The sequence below is a fragment of the Pinus tabuliformis genome, chromosome X (assembly GCF_031772625.1).
Source record: "Pinus tabuliformis cultivar Carrire ecotype Pingquan chromosome X, CPIR1, whole genome shotgun sequence".
NCBI classification, from domain to species: Eukaryota; Viridiplantae; Streptophyta; class Pinopsida; order Pinales; family Pinaceae; genus Pinus; species Pinus tabuliformis.
Window position 1 is genome coordinate 688,377,137 of NC_142308.1, and position 21,003 is coordinate 688,398,139.

General features: G+C 40.4%; 1 protein-coding gene across 2 annotated transcripts in view; it reads right to left on the reverse strand.

Annotated features, from left to right (window-relative positions):
- Positions 1 to 2,323: 2,323 nt before the first annotated feature.
- Positions 2,324 to 21,003, reverse strand: part of LOC149141844 (putative WRKY transcription factor 4) — a 40,329-nt gene continuing 21,649 nt past the window's right edge. Inside the window, exons 2-5 of one of the 2 annotated variants that reach the window (XM_089453146.1) lie at positions 4,135 to 4,958; positions 3,883 to 4,041; positions 3,123 to 3,403; positions 2,484 to 2,951 (exon numbers count right to left, since the gene is read on the reverse strand). In XM_089453146.1, the coding sequence (XP_089309272.1) occupies positions 2,863 to 2,951; positions 3,123 to 3,403; positions 3,883 to 4,041; positions 4,135 to 4,958 (1,353 nt within the window). In that variant the 3' untranslated portion in view covers positions 2,484 to 2,862. Of the gene's footprint in view, positions 3,404 to 3,882; positions 4,042 to 4,134; positions 4,959 to 21,003 lie in introns of both variants that reach the window. The other variant, XM_089453145.1, reaches the window with a different exon arrangement.

The window sequence follows — 21,003 nt, forward strand, 5'->3', positions numbered from 1 at the left end:
ATCAAAATTTCATGCTCCTAGAATAGATGATAAACTCTCCACTGCTAATTCCCTCAAGATGGCAGGAAAACCAACTTTGATACCACTGTAATATTCTTTTTTATATATTTTAGGAATTTCGATAACTTTTATGTTTTTATTTCTTCAGACAATTTTCCATAGATAACTTCCACATAAAAATGTCATAGAAAAATAGATCAACTAGATGCAAAGATACGCAACAATAAACTCATCCAGTTATTTATTTATTATAATAAGAAAGTACATGTTGACAATTGTTCTAAATGCCAAAATCGATTTATAGGAAACCTAGTTGATGGTGATGTGAGTTGTTGTAAAGTCTCAAACTCCTAGAGACCATTGCAATTGGAACATCATTCCTTCGTGAAGCGCCAATGGAGAATCTGAAATGATTCCCCCATAAGACTAGCTAGGGTGAATGTTTCACCGATGAAACCAGAGAACAATTAGATCCTAGGGAGGATAGTCTCACCCCCAAAGATGATCCACATTCAAGGTTACAAACCCTCACACAATGCTCAAAGAGCCACAAAATCAATTCACCAAATTATTCACACATACATGCCCTCCTATGAGCTCATGCTTCTCTTTTTTATTATGATGGCTTATCGAAATACCATGGACAATACCTAGGTCGCCCAAATACCATGGATCAGTTTTTCTTCTTTTAAAATTTGACTTTATAGTAATTATTTTTCTTTAGTCACTTTTAATTAGCTCATTTCTTGATATTACATCATTACCTTTTTAATTTGTAGCCTACGGGAATGGCTAGGCTACTGAGTTGGTCTGTTCCCAATGCTCAGAAAAGGGACATTACAAGGATGCCATTGTCTTGTACTAGCTATGAAATGCCAACACCATTGAACATTATGATGTGAAGAGAGAGCAATCGTGGGACCTGAGTTACTAATTTCCTCAGCTTACTTTTACCACCCCTCAGTGGAGCAACCAGAGACTTATCCAAAGCTTCTTTCCCTTGGCCTCAAATGTTAGGAGTATCCCTCGCTCCTACATTCCCCTTAGGGATCATGCAGCTAGACTCCTTGTTGGATCCAAGTGACTCCGATAGCAAACCAACACCACTGTCGCCCCCCTCACCGTCAGCGATCAGACTCTCACATTCTTGACATCATTGAGCTTCAGCCCTAGACTTATTCACTTAGCCTTCTACATGATCTGGTTCTATACATGTTTATGAGGCTATCCTATTATTGTATCCTCTTTTACTTAATTTCAGTCTATCCTAGATTTAGCTTTGGCATTTTTCTAGGAGTTGCATTTGCACTCCCACATTGTAGTTGCACTGGTAGTATCCTTCAGTCCCATTGACCTATTTATGGTCATTCATTGGACATTAATAAAATTACTTTATCTTATTGACCCTTAAAGATGAAACATTTCTTTGATAAAATTACCAGATAATAAAGATATTTAAATCATTATATTTACACAACATTGTCATTGGCATTCTGTAATATACCCTGTTGTATATTTACAGAACACCGTTGTAACACAAGTTCACAATAATAATACAGCAACCTTACATATTCAGGGTACTGTACCTGACATGCTCAACTAAGAGTAGATTTAGGATAGATGACCTCCTGGCAAGTAGTGTTGATGGACAGCACAGTAAAATTTATATTAGAGCCTACCGTAGACTATCTTCTCCAAGTTAAGACTGTTATTAAGACATACAAGCCACTCTCTACAAAACCATGGTGACATAACATGTTGAGATGTCAAAAGACATAACACAGTTTTAGTACAGCTCTGGGACTCATGGTCAATGTTTCCGCAAGTTAAATTCATAAGTGAGCTTGTTATAGGGGATGGAGATGGTGATAACTATTGTGACTTATATTCAACATAAAAAAAACAGTATGATGAATCAAAAACACCCATTGGAATTTGGGGAGATGTGTCAATATGATTGAAGATGAAAAATCAATTGATAAGCCTACCCACCATGGAATGGATTAGTGTGGATGACCTGAAATTTGTGCCAATGTATAGCCCCTGACACCATGCATAAATAAATAGTACAATAAATTTGATAAGTTTCAGAAAATATTAAACTTGAAAAGTAGACCTTTGAAAAGAGTGTTCAAATTTTACACAGAATGCTTGCAATGCGACACCAGGTAAAGGTTACCAACTTATCCCGGAATGAATAAATCTAACAGGAGGGTAACAAACCCCCATTTAATGGCAGCGCTCAATAAAAAATTTCAGAAACTGAATTGTTTTCAATACACATGTTCTCAATGTTACAAGTAATGCCAGTGACGAACCTTGATAATTGTCTCAACTTCATAACTCATCCAAGAAAATTTATTTTTCAGGCCTATAGCCAACTAAAACCAATGATGTTAGAGGTCCCTTGTTCAGGTCCCAACTGTTTTATGTGACAAATAAAAATTCATGAAGGGCCTTCTTAAAAAGCATGGCCCACGAAAAGAATATAAAATATCATTATCCATTGTAAACATAAACGAATATACAATCTGTTGCCATATACATATGAAACATCAATGATACAGCAGTAAAACACCGAGGATTTTCTCCTCATATCCAGAGAAGCTATGCTTGAAGTCATATCAGATGAGTACCTGCACTCCTTGAAAAGAAGAAAATCTGAAGCATTTTCTCTTGAACCACTGCATCATCGCATCATAGTGGCAAGTCTTGAAAGTTTACAAATGAAGATATCTCGGTGCTTGCTACAAACAATACTTTAGCGGCACAATAACTTTGTGCATAGCATACGTGCACCAAACATATCCTCCGGTAACCCTGAAATTTATGATAATGCACTTGGATTTGACTGTTTTGGAATCATTGGCCAACATTATAGTATAAACCAGTTGGAACTGAGGTAGTATCAGGCTCTTCCTTTGGCCTCACAGTCCTTACGGGTATTGCTCCTGAAAAAGTGAATGTATAGTCATTTGGAAAAGGCCTTTCCATATTAATTTGATAAGATGCTATATTTGAAGCAGCTGATGAAGTAAAATTTTCCTTATTACCAACATAGTTTTGGGCTATATTGACAACAGATAATGGACCTTTAACTCCTTGACTATTCATATCCTGACCTTCAGTTCTACTCCAACCAGAAGAAGAGGGACACTTTCCAGCCTGCTGATCCAGTAACGAGATCGCGGAAGGCTTAGGAAGACTGCTGCTAGTAACGGCATTATTGGCAGCATGAAATTGTGACCCGGGGCCTGCAGAATCATGGCTGCTGTTCCTTGCTGCTGGAACATCATGGTTGTGCTTTCCTTCATAGGTTGTAATGACAGCTTTGATATCATTTGATGCCCTCTCAACATGCTTACGTACACTGCAGCCCACATTGGTGCATTTGTAATAACTCCTGCATGCAAAGAAACCCACCAAACGAACTAATTTGAATGAAATGATTGACATTACTCTCCAACCTAACAGAAAATGAAGAATAAATCCCTAGGTCATTTGAATGCATTTATCATGGCATAAGAAAACGTGTGGATCTTTTATTTAATCGATGCCAGTACTAGAAACCTAAAAAAGAAAAGAAAAAAACTTTCACTGTACCAGTGAAGGCAGAGCCCTATTGAAAAAGTCAAATCCTAAGAGACATCATAATGCACATAAACCACAAAACCCTTAAACAGCATACTATTCAACAATGTCAGCAAGGACCCTTCCATTTCAAGCAGTATTTTGTCAAGGAAAGACCAAAACGTATTGTTTTTCGTTTTGCTTGATGCCTAGCATAAATAATGTGAAGCCAACTAGAGCAAATGCTCACACAAACTCCAAGAGATAAATATTCAACAAGGCATCATCAACTGTCAGGAAAGAGCTATGTACCTAGGATGAGGATTCCCCTTGACCACTTTCTGTCCATATTTACGCCATCGATAACCATCATCCAGAATGTCCACATCACTTGTTGTTTGCACAACAACACGAGGCTCTTTAATTGTTCTAAGCGGAGCAGCTATTTCTTTTATGTTCTCCTCCTTCTTCCTGTTTCAGTGTCAAATCAAAGTCAATACAGGCCCAGGAAAGATTCCGAAACTTCTGGTCAGACAAAATAGATTTCTCCATTAGATCCATTACCTTCTTTTCGCCTCTGACTCATTATCATCTTCATTTGCATTATATGCCCTGCTGGCTTGATCATCATCTTCACCATCATCACTTGAACCAGATGACTGTTCAGCACTCCTTTGTCCACCATCATATTCCCTAGCAGATGTTGAGGGATCTGAAAAATTTGTATTTATTCCACTTCTTCCTCTTGGATCTCCAGAAAAAAACTGAATAGATCCATCAGTTTTACCATCCAGATTTTCATTCTTATCATCAGACCCACGTGTTACATATCTCCCATCCTGATCAGAGAGATATGGCTGCACAGCATTAGACATACGTCTACTAGATTGGGGTTTTGGATTATGATTGTGATCACCTTTGTAAACAATTTCAGTCACCTGCCCATCATGGGATCGTTCAACCTTTTTCTTTACAGGACACTTAGGATGAGTACATTTATAATAGCTGCGAGGGTACTCACTACCCTTAACCTGCTTCTGCCCATACTTGCGCCAATTATAGCCATCATCAGAAGGCCTTTCTGCAACAGGATAAACCGGTGGTAAAGATCTCTGATTGGATTCAGTAGATTGTGAAACCATTTCAGGACAGCCGATTGTTTTATTACTTTCTGATTGTGCTGGCATCTTCTGTTGATGAGAAACTCCATAAGTATTTCCATCAGCTCCTGCAATATATTCCATCTGAAGTGGCATCATTGCTGTACTTGTTGAAGACATCAAAGGTGGGTAAGATGATGCCTGAACTTGCATTTGTGGAAGGACCTGGGCCTGCGCTTGTGCCTGAACCTGTGCCAATACTTGCTGATGAGATATACCAAATGGCCCCTGACCAAAAAAAAGCAAATCAGCCACAAATGCTGTTATAAAATGTGTTAAAACTTAAAACCTTAAGCAATCAACAAAATGAAAGATAAAGACGGAAGAGAAAGATCCATTAAATGCTGACATTCATTCAATGAAGCTGTGGAAGTGATCACTTCATAATGTGATCAATAGAATGTTAAATTAATTAATTCCCTCAGATACATCCACAGTAATGGAAATCAAGAATACAAGCCTACAAGGAAGTTATATCATCTATTTGACATAAGAGACAACTTCTTAGACCTGTGATGCAACAACAATGTCGTTAACAGATCAGATGGATTTTTATCGTAGATTGTTGATTCTAGTAAATAAAAAAGATTACACTGACATCTACATATACAAGAAAAGCAGCTAATTACTGGAGGGAGGGATGCAGGTAGGTAGAGAAATATGAGACAACTGCAAGAGCACATAATCATTGGATGAGTGAAATTTAGCAGAAAAAAATAGAAAGGATCTCAGTGAAGTGAGAATGTTAATAGGCTGCAGAAGATTGAGATAATGAAAGCTTCCAACAAATCTAAAGCAGACCTCAAAGAAAAATCAACAGCAAAACAAATAGAACAACCCTTCTAAGGTTCAAGTACTTCTTCCAAGCACACAACCATTTCACAACCAATCAACTTGTACTAGGCCAAGCACCTCTCACAAGTATGAAATAACTAAAACACCCAACTCCCCCTTGACCAAGAGAACGATTTCAGTCAAATTAGCTTTGAAACCATGTAGAAATTTCAATTTACCACTTCTATTGCAAATTCACAAATTTCGCCTCAACCTTGAGGTTCCACAAATCTATTTCCTGTGGCCTTCCAACCTTAGGCCTGAATCTGAAATATAATTCACAACACTATATATTTCACTTCTATCCAACCGACAACATAAGGCAGCCCAAGAAAACAAGCATCGAACAAGTGTACTTCAATGCAAAAATGTTTTATCCCTTAGGGCACATTTCCCAAGTAAATAGCAGATCTGAAAATACTTAATACAGCCCTAAACTTGCCCCTTTAGCTTCCATATGTTTCTTGAATCACTTAACAAAATCTACTCAACATTATGTCAAATCAGCATGCATAACCAGCACTAGAAAATACTCGTACATTATGAAAACATAAGCTGAAAACCAAATCTGCAAGCACACAAAATTTGGATAGGGAGAACACATCATATATATTTATAATAAGTAATACCACAACCTAATACAAGTTGGTACAAGTCATGCTCCCCAAACACTAGCTAGGAAAACCATAAAATAGCCCTAGCCACCAACTCCTCCTAGCTAGGAATCACTCTCAACAAAAGTGGATTGTTCCACTAAAAGATCCTCAACAAACTAGCATACACAGCGACAAGTCCTTGGTACCTTCACTTGCATCACACAAGTGTATAAGATAGTCTCCCTCTATCTTCTCCACATCAAGCACTCCGAATAGTGCTAGGGTTTACAAATGCCACAAAACCCTATTCTTCTTCTCTCACAAGAACTAAAAGATCAAGTGTTCCCTTGACTCCTTTAGGGTTTCTCCCACACACTAGCTTCCCATGTCTTCTCAAGGCAAAATTCCAACCTTAATCTCAACTCAAACATTCTCAAAAACCTTAACATTCAAGATAGACAGCACATATAATGAAAATGTACAAAGAGACTAGTTTGTGCTATCTTTCACATCTCTAACACAAGCATGTGATATTACATGAGTGAACATTAATCGATATAATGAAACGACTCTCCTCCTTTATTTATATGAAAGGGGAGGAAGGCCAAAAATAACAAAGTGGACCTTGTCCACAATAAGCAACCTAACTAAACAATAGATAAGCTAACAAGTGAAGTCTTGCAACTCTAGGTGACATATGTCAATCTCCAAGGCATGAACCTCCAACAAGTAAGCATTCCAACATGAGTGCTCCATGAGATGTATCAAATGCTACTCTTCCAAAGGCCTCCAATGCTCCAGCCTTCCCTCCTAAGCCATATGTACCTTCGAGTCTATCGCGTCTACACAATCACTGCTTAAACCAAGCATCATCAAGTCAAGCACAAGACTCCATGCAAACAACCAAGTGGCCCCATGCTACGGAAGGCTCAATGATCTCCTCAAAGATACCCAATGCTCCTCCTCTCAGTGGGTTGTCCTTCCAAGCAAGCAACCAAAATCTCCAAAGGCATACCATAAAGAAAGTCACCATGCCACATAGGTCTCCAAACTCTAAAGAAAGAGGGTCAGACAAGCATCAAGTCAAGGTCTAGTAATCCATGAGAAGGCAACGTGTATGTCCACAATGTTACAACCAAGGGTAATCAACACACCATGCATCCCACATCACATGAAGCACCCTCAAACATGGTGTAAACACTTTTGGAGTAACCCCTAAAGCTAATGCTAGGTCCTTTTTGGGTCTTGTAACATAGTAGCAACTCTCTCTGTAATGTCCTTGATTCTGTGAGTATGAAATTTACTAAGGAGTTTGCCCCATTTGTAGATATTAATAAAAAGGGGCAAATATTATTTTATTCGAGAAGGGGAGCAAATGTTATTTTATTAGAAAAGGGTGACAAATATTATTAGAAAAGGGTGACAAATATTATTTTAGTGGAAAGTGAGCCCCACCAACAAAATAATATTAAAAAAAGGAGTCTAAAAGCTTGGGGAGAACTCATTAACATCTTATAAAAGGAGGTTGGGGATCATTTTCTATTCATCCTATCTGATCATGTGTCATCTCAAGTGAGTTTCAAATCGAGGGTTTCAAGCAAAATCCTCACCCTAGTTTTGGTGGATCTTATTGCCACCCTAGCTAGACATCATCCAATTTCACTCTCTCTTGCCACCCTAGTTGGAAATTTTCATTGAAGGGTTTATTGTTAATCTTTTGGAGAAGTTTGAAATAATTTGATTTTTGCAAGAGAATACAGTTCTAGGGATCAAACCACATCAAGAAGGCCAAATTCTTCCTCCAGCAGTTGGGCCAAATTATTTATCTTGCCAATCCAATCAAAGGCCGAGTTATTTTCCTTGCTTTCATTCGTTCCATTTAAAGGAGAAATTGCGCATGCATTTCTAGATTTCAGTTCGTCAAGAGGAGGGCCAAATTCCAAGTGTCAAAGGGATGAGTTTGGTTGGGGCCAAGTTGGATTGTTGCAACAATGATTAAGAGGGCCAAATCTCTCTGTCACATAGGGTCGAATTGACAATTTTTTGTGAAGTTCGTGGACTCCTTTGGCAGGCCGAAATCATCACTAAAAATTTTGAAACAAGGCCGAATTGTTCAAGACTTTCGCCCAACCTAGGTTCTGATATATTGCTCCAGATTTGATGCATAAACAAAGGACGGATTGGGCACCTGTTTAGTTGTCTTTCAAGCAAGGTTTGGATCAGCTAGAAGAGGGTTGAGTTTCATCTTAGTGGAGGCCAAAATTCTTCTACAAATCCAGTCACATTTTCCATCTTTTTCCTAGCAGAGATCGAGCTTCCTATTTTTGGGGATTATTCACCCTATTGGTTGTGTAATATTTTCTGAAGTTGAATTTGATAGTGGTTGGAACTATTCTCTGGCATTCTCAAGTATTGTAGCATTCCTTCGTCATAGAACGAGATATTTTTGTCAAAGAAGCCAAGCTTGTGAAAAATCGGTTACCCGATTCCTACTGCAACGATTGATGTTAATTCTTCTAATTGTTAATTTGATTAAACAATTTACTTCTTGTGTGCTACAGCAAATATCAAATTAAATACATTGCAGCCTACACAAATAAAAATTGTGGAAACTAAATACAACACAGGAGAGAAATAATCATCACATATGTCTACATAGTTATTTTTGGACAAATGTCCCTGAAAAAACCCAGTATGGGAAAATCAGTGCAGTGGTTGAGGGTTTGTATTATTAAGCAGTAGTAACCTAAGTACAAATCTATGGATGCTTCAGAACTAGCAATCCATGCAAAGAAAATAATTGACAAACATCTAGTGAGAAAATTCTCACTTCCACCAGTGATCAGACACTAACCTTAGCTCGAGATTAGTTGCCCCTTGTTGCCTCTACGTCTACCTCTGCGCAGTTTTGCATCAGCCTGCTAGGACCAGCACAATGTTGCACTAAGTGGGGATGAAACGAGGACGTTTTTTGGAAGAGGGGACGTGAAAGCGTCATTTTCCAAAAATCTAGGAAGCAAAGCGTCTCGGAAGCGTCTATCTATATATATATATATATATATATATATATATATATATATATATATTATATTTATTTATTTTTTTTTATTTTTTTTGCATTTATATTAAAAAAACATCCAAAATACCAAATTAGTTGTAGAAGACATGAAAGCATGCATATTTTTACATAAATCAAGATAGATATGGTATTCATTGTACATCAATGATTAATTATTCCAGCATCAACCATCTGCAATCTAGATTCCTCTTCTCTTGTCTAGCCTTTGCCTCTACTTCAATTCTATAGGGATTTTAGTCAACATTGCCTAATTTTGATCAAACAGCTTAATCCAAGCCTTATAATATGGGAGAGAAAGCTTAACATGCCTGATCAATGATTTTGACTTGAGTGAAGGGTACATAATTGTTAAGGCCATGACAAAGGAGTTCAACAATCAACAACACCAACACTTGGGGGGGTACATATAGGGCTTGTTGCTCTGGATTAAATGCTAATCACATGCCCTCATACATGATATAATCCAATGAAACACCACAATCCCATTGATCTTGAACATTGTTAAATCTGTTGAATTTTGAATGGGATATGAAATTCTATTTTCTCCATATGAAGTCCGATGAGGTTGGAGTCACTTTTACTTTAAGAATTTAACATTACCATTAGGGAGCGCCTTGGGAGTATTCGGAAAATGTAGTTCCTCAAAGAATAGTTCGAAATTTCCAAAAACAAAAAAAGCTTCGCGGAACCGTCCACCTTCTCTCGGATCTGCTTGCGATCTGCAGTGGATACACGCCCGAACCTCCACAGATCCACACCCGATCCTTTCTGGATCCGCGGATTAGGAAATAGGAACCGCAGATCGGGTAGTAGGAGCTACAGATCGAGGCCCCACGAATCCATTTTTGCAAGAACCGCCAAAAAAAAGACAATCCGTGGATCCGATTTTCCAATCCACGGTTCCACCGAAGGATCAGTGGCGGATCTGTACGACACGCAGATCTGTCGTTGGATCCTTGGGGGGGCGATGGTTCCTGCAACACTAGACCAGCGTCTCTCTCTCCTGCTTCTGATCAGTTGCAGCTGGTAAATCGACCTTCTGGCTCTCCGGGCTCCCACTCCGGCTCACGCCACTAAAACTCTACTTCTCCTCAGCAAATACAGATCTCCCTCTGAAGCTTTGCGCTGCCTCTCTACACTGCGTCAGCCTCTTTGTGGAGTACGTTGTTTCTCTACTATGCACTCCCCAGATCAGGGAAACTTCCTCCGATCTACTATCCCTGCGCCTCTCTCACTGCAAGAAATCACTTCAAATCTCTCTTTGGCAATTGTTGCGCTACTCTCTTCAGAAATTTGATCTCTAATCTCTTACTCGATGTTCTTTCCAAATGCCCATTAAGCCTCCACTTATGATCCTCCAAATGAGAACAAGCGACCCAGATTAGACTCTAATCAATGGCTCAGATCATTTTGGCTTGATCCTCATCTTCTTCTAGTAGTTTCACCTACTGTTTGATTAATACCCTTTATTTATTTTAATTTCCTATGTTTCAACTTAGGCACCCATTAAAAGTAATTAATTATTTTATAAAACTATCTCCGAGTGAAATTTCCAAAAATGATTTATAGGTATTGTGGAATACATATGTCTAAGCCTCCCTGCAAATTTTGAGGCTTAGAGCACATCCGATGCTACCAGAAATAAACACTCCCTCTTAGCAAGGAATGTTCTCTATTAATGCAACTTGTTGAAGCATTACTCTGACTTTGAAACATCTCCCTCTGTGTTGCTGATGTCTAACATCGTTGCCCACCAAATATTGCACAAATGTTGCATCTGTACTGTTGCTAACACTGCCACTGCCAACACTGCATCTGTACTGCAACCCTCATAATTTCTGCATCTATGTTGCTGCTAGCACTGCCACTGCCAACACTGCATCTGCACTGCAACCTTCTCCAACTGCTGCTGCTGCATTAGTAACAGAAAAGCATCCAAAATTACTGAACAGGGGTTCAACATGATGCATTTGTTGCTAGAGTTTTGACTACTGCTAGTCTTTGCACTGACCCTTTGAAGCCTCTGCGTTGTCGTTGACTCTGCACTGTGCCAACTGCACTACTGCCAACTTTGCTCTGTGTTGCTAAGTCTCTGGCACTCCTAGCCACTGCAATTGTCACTCCAACACTCCTCTACATCAATTGATCCTGGTCCATCCTGCTACTTCTGATCTGGGCTCTCGTAGCAAATTATTGATCCGAGGGGTGGACTCCTCAAGGATCCTGCCCATCTGCAGTTCTTTTGAACTACAGTTCTAGATCACCCCACCTCTCCCCTGGAGGTATCTGGGCAACCATCGCAAATTCTTCCTCCTCGATCTTTGCGGATGCAATCTTCAAATCATGCTTCTCGTCCTTGTCCTTCTTCTTAAGAGGACACTGTGTAGCGTAGTGACCAAGTTCACCACACCGAAAGCACTTGATCTTCGAAACATCTTTCTTCTTCTTTTGTTGCTCCTGTTGCCCCTTAGATGCAAGGGTTGCATTCTCTTCCTCCTTTGGCTTCGTCCCAATGCTGTTGCTACTACTATCAAGTTTGCACTTGACTAAGTCTCTCCTCATCTCTTCCTGCTGAAGAGCAGCCCACATTCCTTCCCAATCTGGCAATCTCTCTTTGCCCAAGATACTCTGGACAAACACTTGCCACTCTTTTGAGACTGAGTTCAGGGCCAGCCTCACCATCTCGGTAGGTTGAGGTGTTGACCCCACAGTTGCCAATGAGTCTCAGATTTCCTGAAGCTTCGTTAGGAACAGATCAATGTGTTCCCCCTTCTGCATCTGCGTGGATCTCATCTTCTGCTCCAAGTACATCTTCTGTTGCTCGGAAGATCCTTCGTATAGCGTGGCCAATGCTTCCCACATCTACCTAGCAATATCTTTGCCGGTAATGTGACACACTATGTGATCTCTCACTCAATCGAGGATCAATCGTTTGGCCTTCACCATTTTAGCCATGTACTTCTTGAGCAGATCTAGATCCGTGGGTGCAACTACCACACTATCAACATAGGTTTTGAGATCGTGCTCATCCAAAAGGCATGAGATCCTTGCCTTCCAAATCACATAGTTGGATGCACCCTCCAACCAATCCTGATCTCGCAACTCATGAGCTCCCATCTCTACCAGTGAAAAAGTTGAACTGCCTCCTCTCTCATCTGTGCAGCACCAGGCTAACCTACGCACTCCCTGCTGGAGTTAGTAGATTAGCTCCTCTTTGTTGTTGCTTAGCAATAGATAAATTGGACTTCTTGGTTGGAAGTCCTCTCAAGAAGAATTCCCTCAAGTGTGTCTTCTTCTCCCCCACTAACGTTATTCTGCCAGAACTGCTACAAAATATCTGCGTCGCAGCTGAAGATATGCTCTGCAAGGAAAAGTACGCTACTCACTTCTACCTCTAGAAAGTTTCGATCTGGAGATTGAATTTCTTTGTCGACTCACTCAGAAAAATCAAATTTTCCTCAAAACTTTGAACTCGACCCACGAACTGCACTACCTCTGGGGTTTGGAATTGCTGCCTCTGCAGTAATTTCGAACTCCTCTTCCTTTCTGCTTCTGAGCTCTTCTGCTCACAATCTGTTCTCTAATACCATGTGAAAAATCAGTTACTCAATTCCTACTGCAGCAACTGATGTTAATTCTTCTAATTGTTAATTTGATTAAGCAATTTACTTGTTGTGTGCTACAAGAAATATCGAATTAAATACATTGCAACCTACACAAATAAAAAATGTGGAAACTAAATACAACACGAGAGAAATAATTATCACACACATCTACACAGTTATTTTTGGAAAAATGTCCCCGGAAAAACCCAGTGTGGGAAAACTAGTGTAGCAACTGAGGGTTTGTATTATTAAGCAGTAGTAATCTGAGTACAAATCTATGGATGCTTCAGAACTAGCAATCCATGCAGGGAAAATAACTGACAAATGTCTACTGAGAAAATTCTCACTTCCACTGGTGATCAAACACTGACCTTAGCTCGAGATGAGTTGCCTCTGCGTCAGCCTACTTTTGATCAGTTATTGCTCTAGGAAATCGATCTTCTTGCTCTCCAGGCTCCCACTTCGGCTCTTGCCTCTGAAACTCGACTTCTCCTCAGCAAATATGGATCTCCCTCTAAAGCTCTGCACTGCGTCAGCCTCTCTGTGGAGTACGTTGTTTCTCTGCTATGCATTTCCCAGATCAGGAAAACTTCCTCCAATCTACTATCCCTGCCCCCCTCTCTCTGCAAGAAATCACTTCGAATCTCTCTCTGGCAACTGTTGCATTGCTCTCTTCAAAAATTCGATCTCTGATCTCTTACTCGATGTTCTTTCCAAATGCCCATCAATCCTCCTCTTAAAATCCTCCAGTTGAGAACCAACGGCCCATATTAGATCCTAATCAATGGCTCGGATCGTTTTGGCTTGATCCTCGTCTTCTTCTAGAAGTTTCACGCGCTATTTGATTAATACCCTTTAATTATTTTAATTTCCTAAGTTTAGACTTAGGCACCCATTAAAAATAATTAATTATTTTAAATAAAACCGTCTCTAGGTGGAATTTCCCAAAACGATTTATGGGTATTGTGGAATACATGTGTCCAATCCTCCCTGCAAATTTTGAGGCTTAGAGCACATCTGATGCTACCAGAAATCAACAAAGCTAAGGGATGAACATGATCTCTTGAATCTTGATGTTGTTGAAACAAGTCCCAGAATTTACATGCATAGTGTTGGTTGGAAGTGCCATCGATTCTCTGGCATATCAAACCATACTCAAGTGTTGTAGCATTCCTTCATCAAAGGTTGTGATATTTTATCAAGAAGGCTGATCTGATATTAAAATGCAATTTCCAGGCAGAGAAGAAATGGACTTGTTCCGCTTGTATCAGCGGACGTAAATTTGAGGTGTTGCCCTGATGATTGTTCCCAGTAGAAATCAGTTTTTGCCTTATATCTTGGTTGGAGTTTTTTCTTTGAGTTTGCTTTGAATTGTTTATTTCCAAGAATTTGCACTCTAATTGTTTGTAGAAATGTGTCAAAGGAAAAATGTCAAATTTTCGGAAATATTTGCTTGAATTTTGCTTAGGAATATTACAAGGGTATCAGAGCATGATCTTTGCCAACTATGGGGAAGCCAGGAAAATCATGGAAGAGTGGGGCATGCATGCACAGTCACTGGTGGAACTATATATGAAAATTGGTTACTGCAGCAACTGGATATTATTCTCCTAACTTTAACAATTTATTTGTCTTTTGTAATTATTATTATAGCAAATAGCGAAGAATTCACACTACAATTCTTCACAATAAAAATATGTTGTAGAAACAAAATTATGGAAGAGAGAAATAGATGCACACGCAATAAAACGACACTGTTGTTTTTGGACAATTGTCCCTTGAACAACTTTTAAGGGAAAACCAGTGCAAAAGATGAGGGTTTTATTATTATGCAGCAAAAATAGAGAATTACAATTGTTAGCCTTTCTGGCTTAGTTCTGACAATTTATCTCAACTGGAAATATACTGGGAAAATGTTTTTCCCTCATAGCAACTCGATCTGGCCTCTCTGGCAAACTCGCACTTCCCACGTATTCGCTCTACTGGTTTGAAAATGTGCACTACTTGGCTCCAAAAAAATTGTTTTGGCGTGAATCTGCCTCTAGGTGGAGCGTCTAGCCTCCCTCTGCCCTTGGAATTAATTCGCTCTACCTCCCGGGAATAGATCTGGGCACTAGCAACTGAATCGACCCTCCTTTCGGCAACTTGCACTGGGAACTGGCTAACTCGCACTATAGAATACGGCCTCTACTAGATAATTTGGCCTCCCTTTCCTAACTCTGGAACACTGGAAGACTTCCTAAGAATTTCTCTGAAAATTCCCACTACTGCAACCCCTGGTACTGTCTCTTCCCTGGCTCGAACTGCGCCTTGTTGAATACTGCAAACTGGGTAATTCAAACTACCTTGCTCATTGGATGTGTCTTCTCCAATCCCTTTGACCTGCTCTTATAATCACTCGCTAGAGCTTCAATGGCTAGATCTAATCATGATTGATGGCTCAAATCATCTTAGACTCCGTTAAGTTACTTTTTCAAAAGTCTCTAGAGCAAAATCAAATTTTCTTAATTAATACCCATTAATTAATCATTTTTCCTAAGTTCAACTTAGGAACTTTTTAATTATTGATCAATTAATTTAATTGAGATGTTTCTGTGTGTTTTCTCTTGGAACCTTTTCGGGGTTTTGGAGATCTCGTGGTCCTTAGCTTCTCTAACACCTTAGGGACTAGATCACCTATCTAATGCTACTCCAAAAATCAACACTATAGACATTCTAGTGACTCCAAGACGGAGTACACAAGGAATCATGGCGGAGATCCTCAGGAATAATGAAAAGCTAATAGAAATGTTGGCCTAGTTGAGTAGCAGTAGGATGAAAGACTAGAGCCATCCTCGTACTTATGACAGAAACCCTAGAGGTGTGCATGCCACAGGGATGAAGCCATTTACACCATATATGGGAGATCAGCAGAATCAAGACATACATAAGATAGTGGGAAAAATAACCCTCCCCAGCTTTGATGGTTCAGCTAGGAGCTTTGCTAAAGAGTGGGTGCAAAAACTAGACACATACCTCCAACAAAACCTCGTGAGAGAGGTGGATGATATTAAGTATGCCACCTTACATTTGGATGGAGTTGCACAGGAGTGGTGGTACCATGGGCTAACCACTTTGGGTCATGTAGGCATCACGTCATACACAGAGTTCACGTAGAGGCTCTTAGAGAGATTCAACCAAAAAGGCACCAAACCTCCTCAAAAGGAGTGGACAAGATGGGGACAGTTAGATGATGAGACCAAGAGGGGCCTCTATAGGAGGAAACTTTACTTCATCTGTTAGGATCTGTGGGCCCGAAAGCACAAGTACACTAAGGGCAAGGCCCACTACATAGAGGTGTTTCCTGACAACGAGCCTGAGGAGGAGGTTGAGCATGAGGTAGATAAGACGAGTGGTTGTGAGGAGCACTTAGATCTACCTAGTGTGACTTAGGAGTCACCACTACTGGGGAACCCATTGATGGCTCAGGCTAAGACATTGGTGGAGATAGTAGGACATGTACCCGTAGAGTTATCCATTGACGGGTGCCAGCGGCACAAAGGTATCTAAAGCGATGACAGAGTTTTTAGATGGTAGCCCCCAACAACACATTCAAAAGCTTAAGGCCAAACTTCTGGCAATGAAGAAGTAGGCCAAGACAGTCCAGGAAACCTTGTTACAACAAAATGATGAACTAGAGGACATGAGAGCGGTTTGTGCCAAGTCAGTGGCCAAGCTGACTTGCATTGGGGAACAATTGAAATCCCTAACGATGCAGCAAGAGGAGTATATGTCGGAGTGTTAGAGCAACCCTCTTCAGGCATACATAGACGAGGCTTGCAGCACTGTTAAGTTACCTTTGCACATTGGAGAGAGAGAGGCAAAGTTACCTAGACAGATCTTATGTATTGACCAGGCCAGTGATAGGAGGCGACATGAGTTGTGTGGGGTGCAGCGTTCACATGATGGAGTTGTTACGTGTATAGGTGTCCTTGCATTTGATCCCTCTCACGGGGTTGGGTGGCAAGAGGTATTGAGTTGTTATCCGGTGGAGTGAGCTAGGTGTTTGGATATATCCATGGACAGGAGCATAGTTTAGCAAGGGCCATGGGTTACTAGAGGAGCTCGAGGGCCAGACTATTGTTGGGATACAGGTGGGATTCGCCATCACATCATGGATTTGGTCAGTGTAGCGGGGTGGTGGATCCAGTGACTAAGCGTGCCCACACTTTCATATCCCCATCATAGTCCTAGACAACGTTAGTGACATGTTGGATTGACTGGAGAGCAAGACGACTCTGTGACTTGTCATGGCATGTTGGCTATGCATGGGGTTGCAGGATGATCGACGTACTCAGGCAGGAGCTTGTCGGAGGTGGTGGCATCAGCAGGCCATTAGATAGGGCCATATATGGAGACAATGATTTCCCATAGATATTTGGGGGATAGGGGTCACCAAGGAGCAACAATATAGTGACACCACCACTAGCACATAGGGAGATTTGCCTCTCAGATCTCTCAAGGAGGATCAGGAGGGGAGGTCCACACATCAAGGGTTGTGGTAGTGAGATAGTGGAGATGGTGATACAGACAGGATGCAGGTTGATGCATACTGACTCAGTCTTGGACCATAGCATCCAGTGGTGTATAAGGATATGCAGCGATGAGCAGTGGTATGCTGAGGATTATGAAGGTGCATGGTGGTATACAATAGTGTATGACACTGCATGACAAACTGAGGGAGTGCTACTAGCAGGGAGATATGTTGATGAGGATGTCAGCCATACCATTGGGGTGGGCATACTCAGGTTTGGAGAGCGGGTCGGTCACAGGGCTAGCCATGAGCGTCCATATGGGTTCTTGGACATACCCATCAAAGCCCACACATCTATCACTCTTTGGCATCATGTACAGTCAAGGGGAGCCTTTTTATATCTAACAGGTGCTCTCGTTATGGGAAGCAGGACTTGGGAGATTTGCCTAAGACCACTCTTTAAGATTCAGTGCATCAAGAACACGATAGAGATTCTCCAGTGGAGGAGCAGAGTCGGTGCACGAGTTGGCAACCACAAGTTGGGGAATGAGATGATCTTCAGCAGAGGTGGTATACATTTCATCCCTAAGCCCACACTTAGGGAGATGATCATGGAGGAGACACATGCCCTTCCTTTCATAGGACATGTCAGGATTCTGCATGAGCAAAGGATACCATGTACGACTGAGGCAATTTTCCAATGGGTGTCCAGACGCCAGACACTGTATGTGTACATTGTCAAGAGTGGGGATGGCAAGCTTAGTGATGATGGTTGGCAAGAGCAGGACAAATCCACATGCATTGAGTCTATTGCGGGAATCAGATATCTGTCTATTAGCAACATTCAAGGAGTAGCTATACGGCACATGTGGGTTCCAATAGCTCTTCGCACTACACAGCAGCAACCAGTAGAACTTGGGAGTTGTGAACTCTCGATTTGGCTAGGGGAACCAGGGATCTAGTTGATTGGTGGATCACTCCATTTCTTGGTGAGTAGGGTTATGATAGCGGGTGATCCAGTTCATTCTTGGGTTGACATGTGGGGGATCGTTGAGGCCTTCATCATATGGCAAGGCAAGTTTTCTCTATTGTTGCTCAGGATCGGGATTAGCCATGGATGGGTAGGATCTGACATTGTGGAGATGCCTTGGCAGGATATGTTCGGCCCTTACAAATATTTTGCCATTGGATTCTAGGACAGGAGGATTATATATGAGCACAGTGGGCAGTCAATCATAATCAGAGTGGCACAACATCAACATGGTGGTTTCTTTTTTAGATTAGCATGGGACCCCAGCATTACAGGACTTGGCAACTCAGCTACCATTAGGGATGAACTGGTTTTTACAGGGGAGATCACGTAGAACTTCCATTGGAGCTCAGTTTCATGGAGAGCATTTCACTTCTAGGTGACTCGTTGATATTATGGAGCATCTCACTAGCATGGCAGTGTGAACAACAAGTGGAGGTTGTGGATAGTTCAAGTGGAGGAGGATTGTACCTTCAGAAGTTCACCCTTGAGGTACATGTAGTTGATTTGCAGGTAGAGCAGCTCTCTAGGGTGTTGAATGGGTTATCGAGATTCTCTATTTATGGAAAATACAAAAAGGGCTACTGGTGTCTGTGGCAAATGGAACGAGGGAGACATCACACTAATCAGGATGGTTTGGGACCCCAATATCATGGGATTTATTCATGTCGAGGTGGAAAAACGGTGAGGAGTGGTTCAATGGCACATTTGGGACCCTGGCATTAGCTAGGCCAGCTTGGGGAGTAGCAGCATATGGTGAAATTGCTCAAGGACAAGCAATTTTTGGCGGGGAGAACTGTACAGTGTAATGTCCCTGATTTTATGAGTGCGAACATTACTAACAAGTTTGCCCAACTTTGATGATATAAATAAAAATGGGCAAATATTATTTTATTATTATTCAAGTAGGGTTTGGATCAGCTAGCAGAGGACCGAATTTCATCTTAGTGGAGGCGAAAATTCTTCTACAAATCCAGTCACATTTATCCATCTTTTTCCTAGCAGAGGTCAAGCTTTCTATTTTCTGAGATTATTCACGCCATTGACTGTGTAATATTTTCTGAAGTTGAATTTGATAGTGGCTGGAAGTGTTCTCTGGCATTCTCAAGTGTTGTAGCATTCCTTCATCGGAGAACGAGATATTTTTGTCAAGAAAGCCAAGCTAAGGGTTGAACATGATCTGTTGATGTTGCTGAAGCAAGTCGCAGAATTTACATGCAAAGTGTTGGCTGGAAGTGCCATAGATTCTCTGGCATATCAAACCATACTCAAGTGTTGTAGCATTCCTTCATCAGAGATTGTGATATTTTATCAAGTGGGCTGATCTGATATTAAAATGCAATTTTCAGGCAGAGGACAAATGAACTTTTTCCCCTTGTATCAGCTGAAGTAAATCTCAGGTGTTGCCCTTCATTTTGCTTTGTAAACATTGATGATTGTTCCCAATAGAAATCAGTTTTTGCCTCAGACCTTGGCTAGAGTTATTTCTCGGAGTTTGCTTTGAATTGTTTATTTCCCAAAATTTGCACTCTAATTATTTGTAGAAACATGTCAAAGGAAAAATGTCAAATTTTTGGAAACATTTGCTTGTATTTTTCTTAGGAATATTAAAATCTAATCTTTTGCATATTCAGTGAATATCCCAATTTTACCATAAATATCGCATGCAACTTGAGTAGCCTAAATAAGGAATCTGCAACAACATATTTATGCTTGTGTTGAATTTCAAAGTCAAAGCCTTGTAGTTTACTTACCCACTTTAATTGTTCACTAAAATTCCATGAGCATAATAATATAATATATACTTAAAGTTTGATGGTCTATTCACATGACAAGTGTTGGCCTAACAAATATGGCCTAAATTTTTCTACATAATGCATAAGAACCAACACTTCCTCATTGTATATGCATAACAACTTCTCCTTGACAATCAAATTTCTATTTTCAATGATTTTACATGAGCGTGGCTTTTGCCAACACCTGAAGCATCACATTACACTTCAAAAGGCTGCAAAAATTTTAGAAGTGCAAGTACACGGTTGGACATCATTGCCTTTTCCATTGATCAAACTTAAAAGGTGACCTCTCTGACCTTTGTCCATTTAAATTAATCTTGCTTGGTAGGATTGGTGAGGGATGCCATCAGGCCTCCAAAACCTTGAACAAACTTCCTACAGAAACTACATATCTCGTTAAGTCCACTCAATTAGTCATACTTTTGTTAGTGTGCTAGTCAAGGATGGCCTAAATCTTAGTTGGATCAGCTTTGACTCCTCATTAATCATATGTCCTAACTAGACAAGCTCACTCTTTGCAAAGTCACATTTTGATTCCTTTGCACATGAGAGTTTAACTCCAAGGGCTCTGAAAGAATTCTGAAGTGTTTTGAATGATCTTGCAAGGTATTGTTATAAATAATGATATCATCAAAGAAAACCAAAGCAAAATTCCTTAAATATTGCTTGAAGATTCTATTCATCATAACTTGCACTGTGGTTGGTAAAATGGTTAGCACAAAAGGCATCATTCCAAACTCATAGTAGTCATGATGACTTCTAAAGGTTGTCCTAAACTTGTCACATCCCCTCACCCTTATCATTTGGTATCCCAATCTCA